Raw genomic sequence first — 18,929 nt, forward strand, 5'->3', positions numbered from 1 at the left:
TATCAGATATCCAAAGTTCATGTTGTTGATTGTAATTGATTTTTGGATTCAATTGTATAAGAATTTTTGCATCAACTTTCAAGTCACACTCCTACGATTGTTCTCTTACATCGTGACGATGGTTCACAGAGTGACCCTAAACATTGATGCGAAAATTCTTACAAAACTGAATTGAGAAATCCATTACAATCTAAAACATATTTTCCCAAATTAGAACTCATATAAGACATTAGTGTCATCCCACACAATCCTAATGGGTAGGTACCTTGTGAATAAAAATCTTCCGTCAATGGGCCCTTGGTCTTTTGGTGAAGTTGAATTTGAATGGTTCCAAATGAGCCCACGAGAGATCGAGTCTTGTTGAGTGCAAGGCTCCAACATCGTAAGGGATGGGAGCAGGATCGTGGATACCCTTGCATGCTCACGGATTTCATGCCCTTACCCTTACGTGCTTGTAGACTTAATGCCCTTACCCTTACGTGCTCGCAAATCTATACTCCATTAAAAAAACAAAAACAAAAATAAAAAATCTCATCTTTCTGAGATGTCTTGAACTGATTGAGATCTGCATGACGGCCTGAAAAAGCTGACGCAGATAAAGGCCAATGCAACTAAATCCTAACGGCCAATATAAATTTGGAGTATAATTGAGCAATCAAAGATCGATGTAACTCCTTTCAGCTAATTTGAATTCGCCGCCCCATCTGGAACCTCTTTTTAACTGTTGACCTGTCAAATTTATCAACCATGATCAAATCAATCCTGTCATTTTGTAAGTAGTTAAATGTAGAAGTTCAGTGATCGAATCTCTGGAATTTTATCATAACAGAATGGCAATGTGTGAAGAAGAAGTGAAGATCAGAGCTGAATTGGAGAAGGAAATTGAGAAGGATTTGGAAGAAGAAATGAAGGAAAATATATCTCGGCTTACTCGCAAGCTTGCACAGCTCCATGCCCACCAGGAATCCCAAACAGAAGTATTTCATACGACTGGTAAATCGGCAAATACCCTTTTGAACAGAGACCGAACAGAGTGCCCTGCTGTTAAGCATTTGAAGAGACCGGCTAAAATCGCAGACAGAAAAGATTCGGAAAAGAAATTCAAGAGATTAAATTTGGACAAAGATTTTGATTGGGTGAGGTCTCTCAGATCAGGATCGCCAAGCCGCCATGAATTCAAGGCCAATTACACCATTGCAGCACCGGAAAGAGCCCGAAAATGTCGATCTGTCATGGCAACCAGAGGACGAGAAATGTCTGGTTCATGCAATCAGCCTCCTTTTAGAGGCCGCCATGAAAGTAAGAGCTGGGTTTTCAACGAAGATGTGAAGGCAATTCCTGTGCCTTTCAAAGGAAAGGGGAAATTGAATGCAAAGGCCATTCCATAGGAAGATTGAACTGGATGGAGCGTAAAGAAGAAATATGTTCAACTCATTTTGAAACACCATCTCAATGTCTAAGAAAGCAATTAGTAATTTTTTTTTATTTTACCCCCCATACTCGAATAAGAGTAATAGGTGTGAAGAAGGGAAAATGTGATGAATTTACATGTAATTCTTTTAATTTTTTTATATAATAATATTTTGAATTGTGTCGTTAGAGGTATGTTTTGATGGTTAAATTGTGGTGATGAAAAGATGGTAGTGAAGGTTGGGATCGTTTTGTGGACAATTTATATTCTATTGATGTATGGGGCAAGTCGGATGAGTAGGACCCACCCCCTCTTCCTATTGCGTGCATTGATTAGAAGTCATTTATAATTATGTTGTTGTTTTCTATTATGGACTATAGTTCCATTTGGACTCTTGAGTTGTCACTCTAGGACACGTGTAGGGGAAAAAGTGAGACTAAGCAAACAAGTCATAATCCCACTCTCATATACACACTATGGAATACGAAAGACCCTAGGGAGGTAAAACACTTTGGCTACTTCTTGTGAGGAAGAGAGAGCCAATGATTACCTCTTAGAGTTTCTATTCCTTTGTTGCAAATGAGGAGTAGAAGTGATGCAAAGTGTAGATTTGAATGATCAACCTAGAATGCAAGTATACACAAGCAACCCTAATCTGAAAATGCAGAACTGAAACTAACTGATGCAACATGCAGCTGAAAAGTACAGATTAGGAAGTGAGTTCAGAGGTGCACCTACGCCAGAAATCTGAGCCAAAATGTCTGGAACAGGGGTGCCACGCCCTTGTCTTGATTTTGCAAATAAGAGGCTGCAACTGACAGACTGGAATATGAAGGTTCTAAATTGTTGCTATGACAAAATCCACCTCAAACTAGGAGGACCAGGGCGCCATGCCCCTGTCCCAATGATTTCTGCTCAAATTTGATCCTCGGGACTGTGTCTGTGTGCTTTGTCGGACCTAAAATTTGCATTGACGATCAGATCTTGTACATGCACTTGTGATTGAAAATAGGGTTTTGGGTGGCTATATGGGGTTTTGCCTTAGTCAAACCCCTGTTTTGGTGATTTCCACCTCAACAAATAGCTGATTTGTATAGTAAAATAGTGTGTGTAGGAATCTTGTGTGTGTGCAAGACCCTAAAATGATGAATGCAAACAATCTAGAGTAACCCTATGCTTTAAAGAGTAAACCCTAAATGCTTGTAATTGACAAAGTAAATGCTCTAAATCAATGATGCTAAGTGATCTAAAGCAGAAATGTAAATCTGCAAATTGATGTAATGAAGCTCATACAAAGACATGAAAACAACATGAAATCATACCCAACCCCAAGGGAGGGGTACAAACCAATCTTCAGTCGATGATCTTCTATTGCTTTCCTACATTTTCAAAAGCCCCCAATTTGATGAAAGAATGCTTGATAGATGTTGAAGACTTCAAAAGATCTGCTCTTTCACTGCATAGAAGGCTCCTTGTGATTGCTAGAAAACTTAGCCAAAAACTTCTTTTTGCCTTCAAATGAAGAAAGAGAGCTCTTATGTATGAAAACCTAGATCTTAATTTTGTCTTTAAGCCGACCTAGGATTTGAATTTTCTGCCAATTTCTTGGGGTTAAGCATTATAATATCATAGAATTATGCTCCCAGAATTTTGGGAAAAATGTCGGGGACTGAGCATAACTTACACACGGTCCAACCAACTTTTTACCAAATTTTTCAGGGCCGTTAGATATGATGATATTAGAGTGAATCCCAAAGTTACAACTGATTTCAAGATGTTTTGACATGTGAAATCGGACCTTAAAGGTCGAAATAAGACATCATTAGGGTTTATGATTTAATGATTTATTGGAGGAATAAAATAAAAGGGGTACACTTAAAGTAAAAGGGCCCAACTTTATAATGTATGAAGTGATGAAATATGAATTTAGATTAAATTAAATTAATCAATTAAATACTTAAAGGGAATTAGAAATGCAAGATGCAAAACACACTAAGGTGGGTGCTAAACTAAGCGTAGAATTGTACCACCCTAGCAAGGGTGTACAATTTACGACGCTACATTTAGCCCCCACTTTAGCGGTGATATGACACTACATGCATATGCAAGCGAAAGTAAATAAAAGTAAACATTCATGAAAAATGATATATCCACAAGTTGTCAGATGAAGCCCCCAACAGTATCTGCAGTACACAATTATGAACCGCACCCTACAAAAACACATGTTAGATCACAAAATCACCTAATGCCTTACTAAGGAAGGTGATGAAATTTGTGGGTAGCTATATGCCCCCCTGTTTTGTCTTGCTTACTAGTGAGGTGAAACATGGTATCATGTTTACCACAGCGAATTGTGATGAAGACCTTGATGAGAAATATTCACAATAAGACTCGATTGTACATCAAAGCACTTTATGGAACAAATCTGGAGCAAGAGAGTGAATTCATGATCCTGACGCCACCGATGACGCGAAAATCGACGCTCCCTAGCTCAAGTTATGATAGATTAAGTGAAAAAGAGCTAAATTAGGGTTTTTAACTTAAAATTAGAAAAAGTGAAAAAGTGCATACCTCATAAGTATGAAAGCTTATGCTTTTATCTCAAACATGTTAAATTAATTCTTGAAATAATGTATGCATTGCTTTGATTAAAATCTACACATTTGGTAATGAACATGTATGTCTAATTTAATTTCCATGTGATTGATTTCTCAATGCTTCATGATTAAATTGATACATGTGCACGATTTAATTAAATAACTAAGTATTTAATTAAATACTACCTTGGTGATGTAGAAGAAAATATGTTAAGTTTAAGAACTATATGACTAATGTGATTTAATTAACTCTAATTAAACACAACATGATATAATCCTTAACACATAAGAAATTGTGTAACATGCTAGCACATATAAAATGTAAATCTATTACAATTTACATAAATGAATCCAAGACAAACCATAAAGTGAGGAAACATTCTTGTCAAGAATGAAACAATGTAGACTAAACAATACAATATCATTTAATACTACATACTTTAATAAAGATATGCTAACATATTATCCAATTTGAAGAAAGAAAAGGCACAGAGAGAGAATAAGCTAGAGAGAGAGAGAGAGAGAGAGAGAGAGAGAGAGAGAGAGATTAGGCATAGTATCTACGGAGGTGCATAGCATTTATAGGTTCTTTGAGAGGCATGCCTTCCACATCTGCTATCTTGTAAGCACTTGATCCATAGATTTCAACAATAATGTATGGTCCAAGCCAATTAGGACTGATTTTCCTTTTTCCTCGGGTAAGGCATTCACGTTGCGCTGATTCTCATAAAGTACTAAATCACCTACTGAGAAGGAACGTTGAATGACTTTATCATTGTAACTTTGTTGTAGAGTGTTATGATATGCTTGGATATGCTCAAGAGCGTTTATGCATTGTTCATCAAGCATCTCAAGTTGTTGGAGCCTTTGTTCTCTATAGGAATCATCATCCATTATACCCTTAAGAGAAACTCTTAAAGATGGAATTTCTAACTTTAAATGCATAATAACATCAACACCATAAACAAACTTATAAGGAGTAGAACCTATAGCAATACGTACACTCGTTCAGTAAGCCCAAAGAGCACAGATTAACTGAGTGTACCAATCCTTACCATGCTTGTTCATAGTCTTACGAAGAATTTGTTCGATTATTTTATTTGAAGATTCAGCTTGACCATTTGATTGAGGATAGTAGGGTGTAGAAAATCGATGTTCAATATGATATTTCTTGAGGAATTTCTTCACGTCTTTGTTTTTTAATGATGTTCCATTATCCGAAACCAAAGCAGAAGGTATTCCGAATCGGGAAATGATGTTATCTAAGATGAATTGACAGATTACTTCGGTGGTAGTAGATCGAAGAGGAACTTCTTCTACCCACTTCGTAAAGTAATCAGTAGCGGTTATGATAAAAGTATGTCCTTGAGATGAGGGAGGAGATATTTTACCAATGAGATCCAAACCCCATGTAGAAAAGGGCCAAGACGTTGCTTCAGATCAAAGTTCTTGAGTGGGAGCATGGATCAAATTTCTATGTTGCTGACACTGCTGACATTTCTTAACAAACGCAAAGGAGTTCTTTTCCATGGTTTGCCAATAATATCCCATTCAGAGCAACCTTTGAACTAAGGATTGTTGGCATTTGCATGAAGATGGCATTAATGATATGTTATGTTGTCATTGATGTCAATTAATCGGTAATGTTAATGTTGTAATGATGTTTTGTAACCGGTAGGAAGAGCTAAGTGAAGGAATTGTAACCGGTAGGTAAGTTTGTGGAGTGAACCGGTATTGCTAAGTATTGGAGAGTTGAACCGATAAACCCTACTTGTTGTTTTGATAAACCCTAACCGATTAAGTTTGGTGAATTGGTTATATTGGTTTATGATCTGATGATGAGTGGTAATGATTATGACACGTATGCATATTGTATGAAGAGAGATTCAAAGTGATTTTAGCGCGTTGAGGCGGCGGTTTTTCGTCTTGGGAATGAGCAAGTATATTGCATGTAATGCAAAGCGCGTGATGAGTTACTGAGTTTGATGAAACGATGATCAAGGAGCGGTCGAGGCTTTCTTGAATGATGTGAAGAGATTGTTATGTAATCCAATGGTCATACCTAAACCGAATTGTTTGTAATCTCTATGAGAATTAGGTTTTTGTTGTGTTACTGACCTAATTGATTTGTTTAAAAGGTCTATGAGTTGTTTAGTTTGAGTGTGTTGGCAAAGTTGAATTGAGTGTGGTTTTTGTGTGGTTGCCGAACCGGATGATGTATTTGTAGTTTGAATAAAGGCGGATAGGAGCATGAGAAGGACCTGAACAAGCAAGTGAAGTTCTATTCAAATAGATCAACAAACTCCTATTGTTTTTTAACAATTACAACAGTTAAATCCCCTAACCGGGTAAGCTCTAACAAGCTTGGTGTTATTCAAATCCTCTAACAAGGTGATCCGTTATCTTGGATTCCAAATCCTTTACCAAGGTTACTCCTCACAGGGTATTGCTTCTAACAAGGCATTATAGTCAATCCCTTAACTGAGTGGTCCCTAACAGGATCTGTTCTTAACAAGACTTTTTGTAAAGCTTTAACAGGCAAACTTTAGAAGAGTTCAGAAATATTGTGAGTTCCATCTCACCGTGGTTTTTCCCATTTGGGTTTTCACGTCAAAAATATTGTGTCAAGTGGTGAATGTTTTTGTGGTTATGTTTTATTATGGTTGATTTGCTTAACTACTTATTCCACTTTGATAAGTCATGATAACCGACAACAATATGAAATAAAGTTTTAATTATATCAGTAAAATTATTTGGATGGTTATGAGTTTCAAGTTGTTTATTGTTATCTGTTGTAACAGTCAACCGGTTTAGCTTGACAGTTTTAATCTTGACAGTGATATTGCATTGATAGTTATAAGTTTACTTTGAGAGATTGATTTTGATATTGGTGAAGTTTTATCAGTTTTTCTATCTACCGATTCACCCCCCCTCTTAGTAGTGATCAGATCCTTTTTCTTTCATCATACCATCAAGGATCTGCCCCCAAAATGCCCCCCACAAGCACCTAAATGTGCTTCCTCAAGAGCAATAGGGATTTTAGCTTTGTTAAGACATCGAAGGAAGAGACCATTATAACCCCTTCTATAAAGAACACTGGAAAGGATAATGTATCTAGCGGCCAACTTGCGAATCCTAACCCTAGTATTCTTGTTTGTAGAGTCGGGAAAGGTACCATCACTCAAATATCTCACGATATGCGAACCTTTCAACAGAATCTATAGCGCAATAATCGGCCACATCACTAGGATTGTCTACAATAGCTAGGGTAGTGAGGTTGTGAATAATAAATTTGAGATCTACCAAGGGGTCCTCTAAAGACACAAGAGAGGCCACACATGCCATTGGATCAGCATGTCGATTATCTTTTCGAGGAACAGGCTCCATGGTATAAGAATCAAATTTTTGCAACAAGGATATAGCTAAATCTCTATATTGTGATAATTTATCTTGCTTAGCTTGGTAAATTCTTATCACTTGTCTTATGATTAATTGAGAATCTCCATAGATATGTATATGTTTCACATTTAATGCTAAGGTTGCTTTAATTCTAGCTATAAGAGCCTCATATTCAACAATGTTATTGGTACACAAGAAATTAAGGTGATATGATAAAGGGATAGGTTTCTTTTTAGGAGAGATTAAGACAACACATGCCCTCGATCCTGTATGACACTTAGAGCCATCAAAATATAATTCCCAAGTTTCATCAACCTCAATAGAGAGAATGAATTCATTGGGAAAAGACTCTTGGTTAGGTAGGGAGAAAGGTGAAGGAGCCTTGGCTAAGTGGTCGGTCAATGCTTGGCCTTATATTGCCTTGTATGAAACAAACTTAAGGTCAAACTTGGTCAACATCATAACCCACTTGGCTAAGCATCCTGAAAGGTCCGTTTTGGAGAAAAGATGCTTTAGAGGATCGAATTTAATGATATCATGAACTTCAGCATTCAAAAGATAATGCCTTAATTTTTGGGTTGTGAAGACTAAAGCAAGACATTGTCTTTCCTTTGTAGAATATCGGACTTCGTAATCTAGTAAAATGCGACTTATGTAATAAACCAGACATTCTCTACCATCCTTATCACGTTGTGCCAATAATGTTGCAAGATCATGAAGGGAAGCAGCTATGTATAAAAGAAAAGGTTTTGAAGGGTCAATGGGATGATTGGCCAAATATGTTTTTAAGTCTTCAAATGCTTGATGACAATCCTCATTCCATTGAAAGGTGATATTATTTTTAAGTAATTGGGTGAAGGGAAGGGTACGATCCGCAAGTTGGGAAACAAACCTACGAATAGCTTGAATCTTTCCTACTAAACTTTTTAGTTGGGAAGCATTTTTTAAGAGGTGGCATGTTAACAATAACATCTATCTTCTTCGTATCCACCTCAATTACACGATGCGAGACTATGAATCCTAATAGTTTTCCACTATCCAGACCAAAAACACACTTTCGGGGATTCATGCGCATGTTGTACTTACAAATTATTTCAAAGACTTGATGAAGGATCTTAACATGATCTATGCGAAGAATGGATTTAGCTAAGATGTCATCAATGTAATCTTCTAAGATTTTATGCATGTAATCATGGAAGATGAGGGTCATAGCATGTTGATAGGTAGCGCCTGCATTTTTCAATCCAAAATGCATCATAACCCAACAAAACATGCCCCAAGGGGCGGTGAAGCAGTTATGAATTGATCTTGAGAATTAATAAAGATTTGATTATATCCTGAGAAACCATCCATGAAGGATAACAAAGCATGGCCTACTATAGAATCCAATATCATATCTATGTTTGGGAGAGGGAAGTCATCCTTCAAAGAATCTTTATTGAGATCTTGAAAATCCGTACACATCCTAATCTTGTTATCAGATTTAGCCATGGCCACAACTTTCGAAATCCATGGAGAATAATCAATAGGACGGATGAATCCGACATCCAATAACTTTTCAATCTCAGCCTTAACAAGCAATGCTATTTTGGTATTCATCTTTCGAATCTTTTGTTTCGCAGGTTTAGCATCAAGAACTAAGACAATGTTATGAGTGACAATATTAGGATCAATGTCAGGCATATCAGAATATATCCAAGCAAAGATTTTAGGGAATTCATGTAATAATTCAAAATATTGTTCTTGTTCTTCATCATCCAAGCATTTTCCTATCTTAATGACTTTGTCTTCAATACAAGGATCAATTCTGATATCAATATTGTCACTTATGAGGAGATTGCTTTGTTGAGGGGTGTCTTTCAACTGAAGGAATTCATTAACTATCTCATCGTTCTTTCTTTCTTTCCAAAAGTAAGCTTTTGTATTTAAACAATAGGTAAATCCACGATTATGGTGATAACGAGGAAGGTTGTCATAGGCTCCTAGGAATTTAGCTAAGGAATCATCAGTAGGAAAAACATCCAAAGCGAAGACACTAGAAGAGTCGCAATCAATATACTCTAGATATTTTATTGAGAGAGAAGTAGAGATAACATTAACACTAATCGATGGTCTCTTGGAAGCTTTAGTACGCTTAAAAGAGTCATAGCCAAGCCCAAATGTTGTGTCACGAAAGTTATTTTCCAAGGGAACTTTTATCCCTTGTTCTTGGGCACCACAATCATTACCATTATATCCACACTTAGCTAGGATGTGAAAACTAGGACCATAAAGGTTAGCCATTTCTGAAAGAGAAGGGGGTTTTTCATGAAGTAAGGGATAAAAATCCTCTAAATTGGAAACAAGGGGAGATGAAGTCTGAGAAGCCGCCACAAAGTTATTACTCAATGGATTGGATAAAGTGGGCTGCTTTTTAGGTTCTTCTTCTTTCTTCTTTTCAACCTTGGGTTCTCTAGAGGGAATTTTGTATTCTCCTATGAAAGTAGGATTAAAGTCAAGGGATCCCCAATCATCTTCTGCAAGAATCTTTTCAGGAGAATAGACATCTTCAGTGGTAGATTCAGGTTGAGAAGGCTTTTTTTCAGGAACCTTAGGTTCATTTGAAAGAGTAGGATCATTTGAGGAATCAATGGGAGATGAACTAGAGGTAGGAGGTATACTTAAGGGAATAAACACACTAGTAGGAGGAGAGATTTTGGAAGAATCATCTGAGATAGTTGGGGAAGAACCAGTTGAAGAGGATCTGGATGTTGATGTTTGTAAACAAGCTTGTAGATTGGTATCACCTAGCAAGGTAGATGTATTATTGTTGTAAATGAATTTGATTTGCCTATGCAATGTAGAGGGGACAACTTTCATGCTATGAATCCAAGGTCTCCCTAATAATAAGTTATATGTCAAATTTCCAAGCATGACATGAATAGGTGTAGATAAGGTATCATTACCTTGCCTGTTAACATAACCTACCTTAACAGGCAAGGTAATGATACCTAATGATGATTTAGCAACATTATCGAAGCCTCGGATAGTCAGAGAATCAGACTTAATGAGAGAAGTATCGACATTGATTTTATGCAACAAGTTAATGCTACAAACATTAAGGCCAGAGCCATTATCCACTAGTGTTCATCTTATTGCACTATTGTTTATGATAAACACAATCATTAAAGGATAAAATTGATGTTGGATTTCACTAGTAGGTAACTCATCTTGTGTAAACACAATTTGAGCCTTAGGAGATGTTATAGAGTCAATCAAGGAAGCCATATTATTGGATGTCACTGCAGGTGGGCCATTCAAAGTTTTCATGGCATCTTGTAACATTCCATGATGAGCTGAAGAAGTTTGAATCAAATCCCAAAGGGATATCTTGGCAGGGGTAGCTTTGATATGTTCAATAAGATCATGTTATTTACCAAGAGTTTTTGAAATGCGAGGTGCTTGAGGAAGAATAGGTCAAGGATTAGGAAGGGAAGTTGGGATAATAGGAGGAGGATTAGGTTGCCTATTGTTTCTTGTGTTATAGGTGTGGGAAACTACATGATAACTCTCCTTAGTCAGTTGTTTAGCATAACTATAAGGACTCTTAGTGGGATTTCCTCCTTGCATATTAATGACAGGTTTGTTAGGAGTACTAAAGGAATCATGACTATATCCACCTTGAACAGTGAAAAGGTGTTGATTGGGAATTTGCGAAGTTGAAGAAGGATAAGCACCTTGGACTACAAAAAGAGGCTTGCTATGTTCATTTACATTTATCATGTTGATTAATCTCTTAGATGTATTGTTTTTGTTTGAAGATTTGGACAAAGACACAAAGGCATCAAGAACATCATCCAACAAGGCATGATCATATTGGTTGAAAGGTTTATCTTTTGATTCAAAAGGAGACATCTCCTCATAGAGGGGATTGTTGTAGACAACCATGTTGCTAGATTTAGTGGAGGAGTTGATAGGAATGTACCCATGAGAGGAATCATTCAAATTATCTTTCCCATCACCACGAAATGGCATAGTAACAAGGTCGATTAGTTTTTGGCAAAATGAGGGTTTAGAAGGCTTCTAAGGGTTCAAAAATTCATCTAGAGCTTCATCTAATTCATCTTTACTAAAATCATAATTTGCATACATCATCAAAAGTATGAACATCTCGCAAATAAAAATTTGACATTTTGAAATGGAATTTGAATTAAATTTAAGCACACAATGCAAGTAAATAGATGAAATCTTTTTTTTCTTTTTCTTGAATTTTTCACTTTTTTTTCAAAATTTTATGTTTATAAAGAAAATGAAAGATACTAAATCTAGATATAACAATGTAATGCAATGAAAACAAGATTAGATTCATGTCGGGTTCACCAAAATGTGTAGGGGAAAAAGTGAGACTAAGCAAACAAGTCCTAATCCCACTCTCATGTACACATTGTGGAATACAAAAGAGCCTAGGGAGGTAACACACTTTGGGTACTTCTTGTGAAGAAGAGAGAGCCAAGGATTACCTCTTAGGGTTTCTATTCCTTTTTTGTAAATTAGGAGTAGAAGTGATGCAAAGTGCAGATTTGAATGATCAACCTAGAATGCAAGTATACACAAGCAACCCTAATCTAAAAATGCATAACTGAAACTAACAGATGTGCAACTGAAAAGTACAGATTAGGAAGTGAGTTCAGAGGTGCACCTGTGCTAGAAATATGAGCCAAAATGTCTAGGACAAGGGTGCCACGCCCCTGTCTTGATTTTGCAAACATGAAGTTGCAACTGACAGACTGGAATCTGAAGGTTCTGAATTATTGTTATGCCAAAATCCACCTGAAACTAGGAGGACTAGGGCGCCATGCCCCTGTCCTAGGCAGGACCAGGACGCCACGCCCCTGTCTCGGTGATTTCTTCTCAAATTTGATCCTCAGGATTGTGTTTGTGTGCTTTGTTGGACCTAGAATTTGCAGCGACGATCGGATCTTGTACCTGCACCTGTGACTGAAAATAGGGTTTTGGGTGGCTATATGGGTTTTGCCTTAGTCAAACCCCTATTTTGGTGGTTTCCACCTCAACAAATAGCCGATTTGTATAGTAAAATAGTGTGTGCAGGAATCTTGTGTGTGTGCAAGACCCTAAAATGATGAATGCAAACAATCTAGAGTAACCCTATGCTTTAAAGAGTAAACCCTAAATGCTTGTAATTGACAAAGAAAATGCTCTAAATCAATGATTCTAAGTGATCTAAAGCATAAATATAAATCTGTAAATTGATGTAATGAAGCTCATACAAAGACATGAAAACAACATGAAATCATACCCAACCCCAAGGGAGGGGTGCAAGCCAATCTTTAGTCGGTGATCTCCTATTGCTTTCCTACATCTTCAAAAGCCCCCAATTTGATGAAATAATACTTGAGGAATGCTTGATAGATGTTGTTGAGTGTTGCTAAAGACTCCAAAAGATTTGCTCTTTCACTACATAGAAGGCTCCTTGTGATTGCTAGAAAACTTAGCCAAAAACTTATTTTTGCCTTCAAATGAAGAAAGAGAGCTCTTATGTATGAAACCCTAGATCTTAATTTTGTCTTTAATCCGACCTAGGATTTGATTTTTCTGCCAATTTATTGGGGTTAAGCATTATGATATCATATAATTATGCTCCCAAAATTTCGGGAAAAATGTTGGGGACTGTGAATAACTTAAACACATGATTCGACCAGCTTTTCACCAAAATTTTCAGGGCCATTAGATATGATGATATTAGAGTGAATCCCAAAGTTACATCTTATTTTGAGATGTTTTGACATGCGAAATTGGGCCTTAAAGGTCGAAATAAGACATAATTAGGGTTTATGATTTAATGATTTATTAGAGGAATAAAATAATAGGGGCACACTTAAAGTAAAAGGGCTCAACTTTATAATGTATGAAGTGATGAAATATGAATTTAGATTTTTAATTAAATTAATTAATTAAATGCTTAAAGGGAATTAGAAATGCAAGATGCAAAACACACTAAGGTGGGTGCTAAACTAAGTGTATAATTGTACCACCCTAACAAGGGTGTACAATTTACGATGCTACGCCACCCACTTTTTTTATGAATATATGTAACATTATCTTATGATTAGTAATATATTCACCATTTATTGAAACAATGTGGTGTTGTTATCACTATAAAGGTTTAATTTTTTTATTAGGCTATTGTGTTTGTAGGTTTGAACAATTTATGTTAATAAGGGGGATAAGGTTACATGTACCTATTTTGGTCGTAATAAGTTTGAGTTGGATTCAAAGATTTCAAGCATCAAAAGCAGAGTTTTTAATACATATCATTTCATGTGTAAAATATTTTAATGGTGAGAATCGCATGTCCATGCTCTTTTTTCCTATGTTTTGGGTCACTTTGATTAAAGTGTCATGAATGCAAACCATCTATTTAATGGCATTATCCTTGAGTGAATTTCAGTCATGACACCCCCACATCTCTATCCCATTATCACTCATTTGTATAGATTTTGGTGTTAATCCCTAGATCTTTTAGTCATCACCTTGGATAAAATAGGTAAGTATGAACTTGACTCAAATCTCTTCATAGTTACAAATTTAAACCATGAACTTTTAAAATTCATATTCAAAATGATTCTTGTTTACTCCCTTTTACCTACCATTGTGAGTTGACCTAGCATAACTTTGTGTTGGGTTTTTATCTATATTTATATTTAAAGGCATTCATTTATTCATTCTAAAATCATGTATGAGGGTTATCAAATAATCATCATAAAACATTTATGAGAGGAGCATATTAGTATTATTAAAGCATTGCATCATCCTAGGTTTATTCCACACTCACTCATTTTTCTTATTTCTTGTTGCAAAGTCATTAAAAATATCTAACTAGGAGTCTAACTAATGATAATATTACCCTCATAATTTGGTAGATTCTCAAAGTTCTTCCGAAATATTATCCATATTTACTTAGATTCATATATCAAAACATTGAGGTGATTGAAACTTTATAGTTTATTTTCCACCAATTCAACCTCACAACTTATAATTTAGATTTGCACTTTTAGATATATCAAGTCTGGGTTCATATTTGAGGTGAATTTGAGAAAAATGTAGTTAGTTAGAAGATTTGGGGCACCTATCTAATTGGTCTTAAAAATATAATACTATGGTGAATCAATTCCTCTTTAGGTTCACTTTCCCCTCTTTAAAATCCAACAAATTATCAAATTTTATTTGTAATTTTTTAACATTTATTATTTTGAGTGCAACCAACTTAAATCTAAGCTAATTGTGTGTGCAATTGGTTGCATTATTTAACTACCTTAGATAATTTTATGTATGTGACATACAGGTTCTACTTATATTTTCCGTGAACTTGACTTTCTTACATGACCTATGGTTTTGGCCTTAATTTTTATCGTTCTTTTATTTACCTAGTCTTATATTTAATTTGTCTTAATGCATTATCATATTTTTATCTTTGATTGGGGTTTAGATTCACTTTGCTTGCACCTCACTTGTTACACTTTCCTTCAAGATATTGTGTTTCAATGTGTCACAATATTTTCATCATACACTACCCACCCTTGTTTTTAGCTTTAGGGATTTAGTTACTAATTTATTTTCAAGTTCAATCACTTGCCAATTTTTCTATTTACATCTCATGCTTAGTTTTTCATTTACTATTATTTCACGATTTGGGTTATGTGAGTTATTTTCAATGCTAAGGTCTCATCTACATCATTATTACTTTGAGAATAAGTCCTCAATTCAATCCTAAAATAATCCAATCTACTAAGAATAATGTTGAGCTAATAATGTTTTGGTAAGTATTGTTGTTATTGAAAGACATGGTATCTATAAAATATTATAATACATTATATTAAATGCATATTTAGTTCATAATCATAAATTTATTATGTATATAGGATAATCTTACTTAAGTTACCTCTCACACATATATATGTGTCATCTTGTTGAGACCATATTCTATCTTTAGCGAGCTATAGTTTACTTGGTATTCTTACATAATAACTCGCTTGGTGACTTAGTAGTGGTCATGTGTTAAGATTCCCATTAAGCATGAATCATCTCTTTTCCAATCTTCTAGCTCTTTGCCCACAATTTTGGACTTGGAAAATTGTTATTCTTGGCCTTCCCTAGCATCACAACATTGTTTCACAAACCTTCAAACACATATTTTAAAGTATATATGGAAATTGCATTACTTAGTTGTCTTCTCTCTCACGCTCTATACCATTTAAATGGAGAGCCTAATGATTTGTACTAATCTCTCCCCTCATCTCGGTCATCTACAATCTTATACTCAGAACAGTCCAGATCTCAAAACCTTCTTAGGTGAGCTTCGAATTCAATACAATATATTTGAGGAAAAAACCATTGGCTTTGGTTGTAAGACTACTAAACATAGTGATAGACCAAGATGTCATCAACAAATGGAAGAATTATGAGTTGCTCCAAAGGAATTCATGTTCAAGGAATATGGTGGTCTTTGGTGGATCTTCTCGTAGATTGTTCGTTGTTATTTTCTCGAAGGATCTTACAAGAGTGGCTACATCAAGAAACTATATTAGGTTGTCCTCATCATACATTGTGGTGGAATGGGTAGATTTATACTATTTTACATTGTGTTTTGCTAGAGATTGCATCATGTGGCAATGAATATCAGTTTTCTCATGCTCTTATGAGTTGTTGTAAGAGTCTATCTCTATGTCTTCTCTACCAACAGATGTGGTTGTTGATTTATTTTTGCAACTTTTATACTTTTGAATGAGGTTGTTGGTTCTAAGGACACTTTTTGTGAATTTGTTACTGCTCTATAGTCCTTTTTTGTGACTGTATTTGCTATTGTCGGTTCTAAGTCCACCTTTGTGACTTTGTTGCTGCTCTATAGTCCTTTTTTGTGACTCTATTTTCTATTGTCAGTTCTAAGTCCACCTTTGTGACTTTGTTTGTGCTCTACGGTTCTTTTTTTGTGACTATATTCGCTAATCTACAATCACATTATTGATTGATTTTGCTCATCTTAAGATGTAATAATTTTCATGTATTATTGCTTTATCCAATTTAAAAAAAAAATCTCATTGAGCACATTTTATATGCTCCCCTTTGCCTCTCAATTTTGTACAATAGATGGGTAGAGATGTAGTTTCTAAGAGCAATGATCATTCCTTGATCTAGTGATCTTTGGTATTATTATGCATACATTAATTGTGTGTTCCTCCATTGTATATTTCTCAATATTTTAATGCATTGCATATTGGTGCATTTTCTTTTAAGAACATGTTTGTGAATGATTCTTTGGTTTCAAAGCTTTAAAATGTATCCACTCCAAATTAAAAAAAAAATTGCAACTTTTTTATATAATCTAATCCTTGAAAACCCTTTTTTGGCAGATGATGGCGCGTGTGCGAGCTAGGGCTTCGTTGCCCTGGCTCGAGGGTGGCGAAGTTGCAGGTGGGTTGTCGGGGAGGGGTTGGTGCAGGCGCTGTAGGGGAGAGGAGTTGCAGGCGGGGTCAGGCTAGGCTCTGCGGAGGGTGGCGTGGGTGTTTCGGGGGGCTGCGGGTGGAGGGAGGTCTGCGTGCGACTGGGAGCTGCGGGGGGAGGAGGATGGTTTGCTTGCGGCTGGGGGTTGGGGCTGCTGTGGGTCATGGGTGGTTTAGGGGTTAGGGGTTTAGGTAGGCACTCCATCTCGGTGTGCTTTGAGGGGGTGGGCCTATTGGTCCAGTGTTGCCTCGAGAGGCCCTTCAGGGTGGGGGTCTTTCTCTTTCCTTTATTTATTTGTCGGAGCTCCGATGACAAGTAGTGGTGGTAAGGAATCGCATGTTCCTCCGGTCAAGGATTTTCGCACTGCGGTGGGCTCAAAACCCCCATTCGAAAGTATGAATACTTTTAACAATAACCTTTTCTCATCTGAATCGGGATCGGGGACTGCTAGCAGTTCTCGCATTATGAAGATTAATGGTTGCCTGGAGAGATGCAGTGAGAGACCAAAGCTGGTTATTCCTCCTGAATTGATTGCTAAAGATGTTGAGTACTTTTCAAAACATTCGCTTTATTGCAAGTTTTTGGGAATGAGGGTTTCTTTGCAGTTTCTGGAAAACTGGGCACAGAGGACTTGGGCACCGGAAGGGCAAATGGAGATTATGATGCTGGCAAACAACTATTTCATGGTTACCTTCAATTGCATGGAGGATCGCAATAGGGTCTTTGAGGGAGGTCCATATTTTTACAATCGGGTGAGGTTGTTCATCAAGCCTTGGCATGCAAGGTTTAACTTGTCGGAGGAGCTCCCAAACAGGGTTCATGTGTGGGTTCGTTTGCCTCGTTTTCCTGTGGAATGTTGTCGGGAGGATGTGCTACGGATGTTGGCCGCACTACTGGGGAAGCCAGTGGGATCCTCAATGCAAACCCTAGGAAGAAAGGTAATGACTTTTTCTCGCATCTGTGTTGAAATTGATCTTAGTAAACCTTTGCTAGATGAAATAGATATGAGTGCGGGCTCTTATTCATGGGTCTAGTAGCTAGATTACGAGACTTTACCTTTTTGTTGTCGTCTATGTCATGAGTATGGTCATTTACAGCGTAAGTGCCCTAGATATAAACCAGTGGTTTGCCAACCTCAACAGTTGGCTCAGAGTCAAGATAGGGATGATAAAGGAAAAGCCTCTATGTCAGTCGAGGTAGAGGGCGCTGATGGTTTTGTCTCAGTTAAGACAAGGAATATGAATCAAGGACAAAAGAGGTCCTTATAGGAGAGACAGGAGGAAGATGCCTTTAACAGATTTGAAGCTTTGGACGACCTTAGCCATCAAGAAGTGAACCCAGGGTTAACTCTTTTGGAACTAGGTGCTTCAAGAGGAGGTCCAGAAAGTGGTATTGAGGATTTTACTCAGGCCCTGCAAGTGATTGGAAGCCAGCAAATGGAGATGGACTAGTCAGTAGGAGTCTAGCTAGGAATCACTTCGGGTTCAGAGGTAATTTCGGTTGGGGGGGAGGGCTCTCTGATAGCCCTAAAATTGGAACCAACTAGGGCTAAAAGTAACAAGTCTTCCGTTCGCTTGGGTTTGCATCAGAAGGATATTAAGAAAAGTGCTACGGAGAAGAACTCAAAGGTCGATAGGAAGAAGGATTTGGATAAAATCAAACTGATGGGAGAAAATTTGGTTGAGTCAGGGTCAGTGAAGACTTTGGATTCTCACTTTTCCAATCCTCCTAAATGATTGTGCTCTCATGGAATGTAAGGGGCTTGAATAGCGGCCCTAGACAAAAAGTTGTTCGGGATTTGATCAGGAATCATTTGTCAAATGTCTTGCTCTTGCAAGAAACTAAACTCTTGGTGGAGAGTATGATGGGTCTAGTGCCGAAGCTCTGGGGGCGAGGCGAATGTCAGTATATTGGGGCTGCTAGCTCCTCCGGAGGGGTGGTCTGTCTTTGGAACCCTTCAAGGATTCACCTTGTTAGGTGGATGGCTTCCAGATCTTCGCTATCTAGGGTTGCCTCTAGTTTGA

The 18,929-nt window shown here is 36.9% G+C and overlaps 1 protein-coding gene across 1 annotated transcript; it reads left to right on the forward strand.

The window, feature by feature from the left end:
• The first annotated feature begins 817 nt into the window (after positions 1-817).
• On the forward strand, positions 818-1,459 carry LOC131051894 (uncharacterized). The gene has a single exon (XM_057986485.2). It carries the CDS (start codon positions 831-833, stop codon positions 1,386-1,388), a length of 558 nt encoding a protein of 185 aa, XP_057842468.1. The 5' UTR covers positions 818-830; the 3' UTR covers positions 1,389-1,459.
• The last annotated feature ends 17,470 nt before the right edge of the window (positions 1,460-18,929 follow it).

This window comes from Cryptomeria japonica, chromosome 2 (assembly GCF_030272615.1).
Source record: "Cryptomeria japonica chromosome 2, Sugi_1.0, whole genome shotgun sequence".
NCBI classification, from domain to species: Eukaryota; Viridiplantae; Streptophyta; class Pinopsida; order Cupressales; family Cupressaceae; genus Cryptomeria; species Cryptomeria japonica.

Coding starts and splice junctions, on each gene's coding strand:
- LOC131051894 (XM_057986485.2), top strand. CDS start 831: ATGGCAATGTGTGAAGAAGAAGTGAAGATCAGAGCTGAATTGGAGAAG.